This window comes from Nanorana parkeri, unplaced genomic scaffold (genome assembly GCF_000935625.1).
Source record: "Nanorana parkeri isolate BGI_ZX_2015 unplaced genomic scaffold, ASM93562v1 scaffold25, whole genome shotgun sequence".
In the NCBI taxonomy this organism is placed as follows: Eukaryota; Metazoa; Chordata; class Amphibia; order Anura; family Dicroglossidae; genus Nanorana; species Nanorana parkeri.
In genome coordinates, this window is record NW_017306293.1 from 1,489,573 (window position 1) to 1,493,404 (window position 3,832).

Here is a 3,832-nt window from a genome sequence, read left to right on the forward strand (position 1 = left end):
AAAGAAAAAATGCAAATTGGTTGACTTTCTATGGCAGAAGAAACTGTGCAAGTCTCTCCTGCCATGAAAGCTTCTTTTTACCAATTTTTTGTATGTACGCTAAGCCGTGCATGCGCAGCTCAGCACACCTACACAGCATACCCAAATGCCCAGCACATCAAGATGAAGCAACTCCTGTGTGCATGCGCACATCATTGGGGCCCAGCTAATCAAGCAGCTGAAAGCAAAACCCAGGAGAGGACCGAGCCAAAGATGGAAGCGCCAGAGTGGGAGGATCTCAGCGGTGGAGGGGATCAGTTTGGCAGCTAATATATGCTGTGCATACTAACATATCATATCATATCAAAAGCTCCTGAGGGCCCCCTTTTTTTTAATCTAGCTTAATATACACTTTAATTGTCCAATCATCAGACTGGGGTGGGTTGGTGACCTTGAAATTACTTTAAACAAGTAATTTAATTAAAAATATTTCTAAAAGTACGATAAAATTTTGCATTTTTTGTGTTCACATATTTAAATATTTACTTATGTCTGGAGACCATTGCTGAAGGCACTAAATAATATTTTGACATTGATTACCTGCTACATAGTCTCCAAATCCAATAGTGGTAAGTGTGATGACTACAAAGTAGATGGACTCCAACAGGGTCCATTGCTCAATTTCCTGGAAGATTAAAGTTGGTATAAGAACGAAGAGGACACAACCAATGAGGATGAAGAGAAGGGCTGAGATGACCCGTACAATGGTAGGAGACACACGCCATTTCTGTGAAAAGGTAGAAAGATGGGAGCTAAACACGATTTGCCTAGGCTGAAATGATACTTCAAGTAAAAAAGAAGAAACACACCACAAAGTTAAGAAACAGTTTATTAACTATGAAGTTCTTAGGCTTTTTAACCACTTGAAGACAGGGGTGTTAAAGAAGAACTATGGGGTAAGTGTTTTTCCACATAGTTCTCCTAAGGGTCATGGGAGGACATAAACTAGCGACCTATCGTGACCCAAAGCTCAGTATATCGCGAGCTACAGCTCGTGGTATACTGAGACCCCCGCAGCCAGGACGGATCCCGACATTACTGTTGAGATCCACACTGCTGTGTAAGTGACAGCTGGCTCTGCCTATCTAGAGGCAGATCCAGCTATACCCGCCCCCTCCCCCGTCCATTCCGCCAGTCAGCGCTGGAGGATCGGACAGGGGAGGGGGGGAATCCCTGCAGGGAGCCATGAGTGACAGTCACCGCTCTCTGCTGGGACATGATCGAGAAGTGAGCGAGCGACGGTATGCGTTCGCTCACTTCCCGATCCAGTGAGCCAATGTGTGACAGTTTCATTGTCAGACGTCGGCTCGAACTATGAGGCTGAGTGAAAATCACTCACCTCATAGTTCTCCTTTAAACCCCCCTTCCTGTCTAGGACATTTTTCAGTATTCAGCATTTTGACTGGCATTTATTCAGTCATGCAACGTCGTACAGAAATTATTTTTTTTGGGACAGATAGAGCTTTCTTTTGGTGGTATGTAATCACCACTGGTCTTTTTATTTGATTTTTTTTACTATATAAGGAAAAAAGTACAGAAAATTTTGTAAAACAAAAAACTGTTTTCCCTATGTTATCTAATGAAACATTTTTGGGTAAAATATAAAAGATGGGGTCACATTGGGTAAATAGACACCAAACATGTAAAGTCTTAAAATCGCGTGTATCTGTGAAATTGCAAAATACTACCATACCCAAAATTGCCCATAGGCGAAACTTTGAAAGCTTTTACTGCTGATCAGTTTAGTGTTAACAGTGATTGATGGCACTAGAATTATTGCTCGCACTCTGACATTCACAGTCATATTGAACATGTGTGGGGCAATTGCCGTTTTCGCATGTAGGCGCACCCGACGCATGTATATGTGTGTACGTGGGGGGCAGGGGACTTTAAAAAACGTTTTTGTGTTTTTCTAAAAAAAAATTATGTGACTCATTTGTTCACTTTTTTCTAGTTACTATTTTTTTCTTTAACATAGGGGGCTAACAAGTTCCCTATGTGATAGCACAGATATAGTGACAGGCAGGGCCGGCCTTTGGGGTGAGCTGTGCGGCCGCACAGGGCGCCATGGCAACAAGCGCGCCTGGCGGCCGACACAGTTCGTCCTCAGGGCGGCTACAGCCTGCGGTTTCTCTCCTCCTCAACGCTCGACCATCCGACAATACAGCGCTCCCGCCTCCTCCAGGGTTGTCACCCTTATCTTTGCTTCTCTGCCTAATGAGTCACTGGCCTGGAAAATGTCTGGAGCTAGTGAAAAGTCAGGATACCTAACATGACCTAGCAGTGAAACTTGAATAACCTAAGCAGCTGCAAAGTGAAGTCAAACCATAGGTTATTGGGCTTTGTCTTTAGACTTTATATAGACTTATATAATGAGTTCTGTCTGCCCTGTTTTGTAGTCTTTCGCAACCCTCCTAGAAACTAATACACTAACAGACTGTCTCATGTGATTTTCTGTCTGCACAAAGTCCCAAGCACAACTCTAAATCTAATTTCAAAAGCACAAAAAATTCAATTTCGGTGCGGCAAATCAATGGCTGAGCTCTTTCTGAGACAAGGTTCAGTTAATGTATCTCTATGCAAATACCTCCAGGGACAGTGAAATAGAGACAAGTGAGCAAAACTAAACACCAGCATACACCAACACCTTCATTTAGAAGTAAATGTTTAAAAGATATAGTTGCTAATACAAGTGAAATGCAGGTTCATAATTCACATTGGAAAACAGAGAAGACATAAATTGACAAGCCTGTAAACTACAATGGACCACCAAAATGAAGGGTATCTAACCCCCCAAAACAAAAATGTAATATATGTCAACTTACCAATCATTAGGTCTGGTGGCTGCATTACTTTTTTTTCTTTATGCTTTGTTTCATTGATTTTCACATGGTGATCTGGCCAGTAACACACTTCCTGTCCTAGGGTGACCATGCTCACTCAGCTTACTGTATCTATGGAGGAGCAAGACAGGACTACCAAACACACCCCCTCTGTAACATAGAAGGGATGTGTTGAGTAATCCACAGAGATAGCTGGAAACAATGCTAACTGATACCAGTCAGCAGAGGGAGAACAAAAAGTTCAGCTTACAACGTTTCTGGCAGGATAACCAAGTATATATTTGTACTTATTGAACAGATATAACATAATTTCAATTGTTTAATTAACAGATCAAAAGGGAGCACAAAGAAAAGGTCATTGTTGATATACCATTGGTCTTAGATTTATGTGACGTTTAAAGGAATGATATATTGTGCTTTTTGTGAGCACATATTTGGGAGCATGTATTTTGTAACACATTTTCCATGTGCTTATCTTGAAGTTACCCTTTCTTCAACCCATGCAGGATAAAGTAACACAGTCACTTAACATATCTACTTCCCCAGCAACATAAACACACACACCTCTCCTCACTCTGTTCTGCTGTCAGTAGCGGGGAAAGAAAGCCGGTGTAAGCTCCAAACTGACTTGTCAAGAGCTTATACAGAGCTATAGACTTTCCTCCAGATGTGACAAAGCTGAGCCAGTCATGAGGCACCAGTGCACCATGTGATTAACAAGCTCACCCATACCCACAGTCACCCTTTGCTGTCAGTGGTGAAGGGAGCAGCAGGCAGTGAAGGAAACGTGCTGGTTGTGGTGTAGGAAGAAAGTTGAGTGACAATTTACTATTTCCTGCAAAAACATAGCAAAGGGTCACTTTAAAGTATTGTTTACATGCTTGTTCTTCCATATATTTCTTACTTTATATATTCTAATTTAGATTAGCCATTAGAGGCAAAGGAAATCA

The 3,832-nt window shown here is 41.8% G+C and overlaps 1 protein-coding gene across 1 annotated transcript in view; it reads right to left on the reverse strand.

Annotated features, from left to right (window-relative positions):
• The window catches only part of KCNK4 (potassium two pore domain channel subfamily K member 4), a 25,657-nt gene that overhangs the window by 8,255 nt on the left and 13,570 nt on the right, over positions 1-3,832 (reverse strand). Inside the window, exon 4 of the mRNA XM_018564922.1 lies at positions 580-766. Within this exon, the coding sequence (XP_018420424.1) occupies positions 580-766 (187 nt within the window). The remainder of the gene's footprint in view (positions 1-579; positions 767-3,832) is intronic.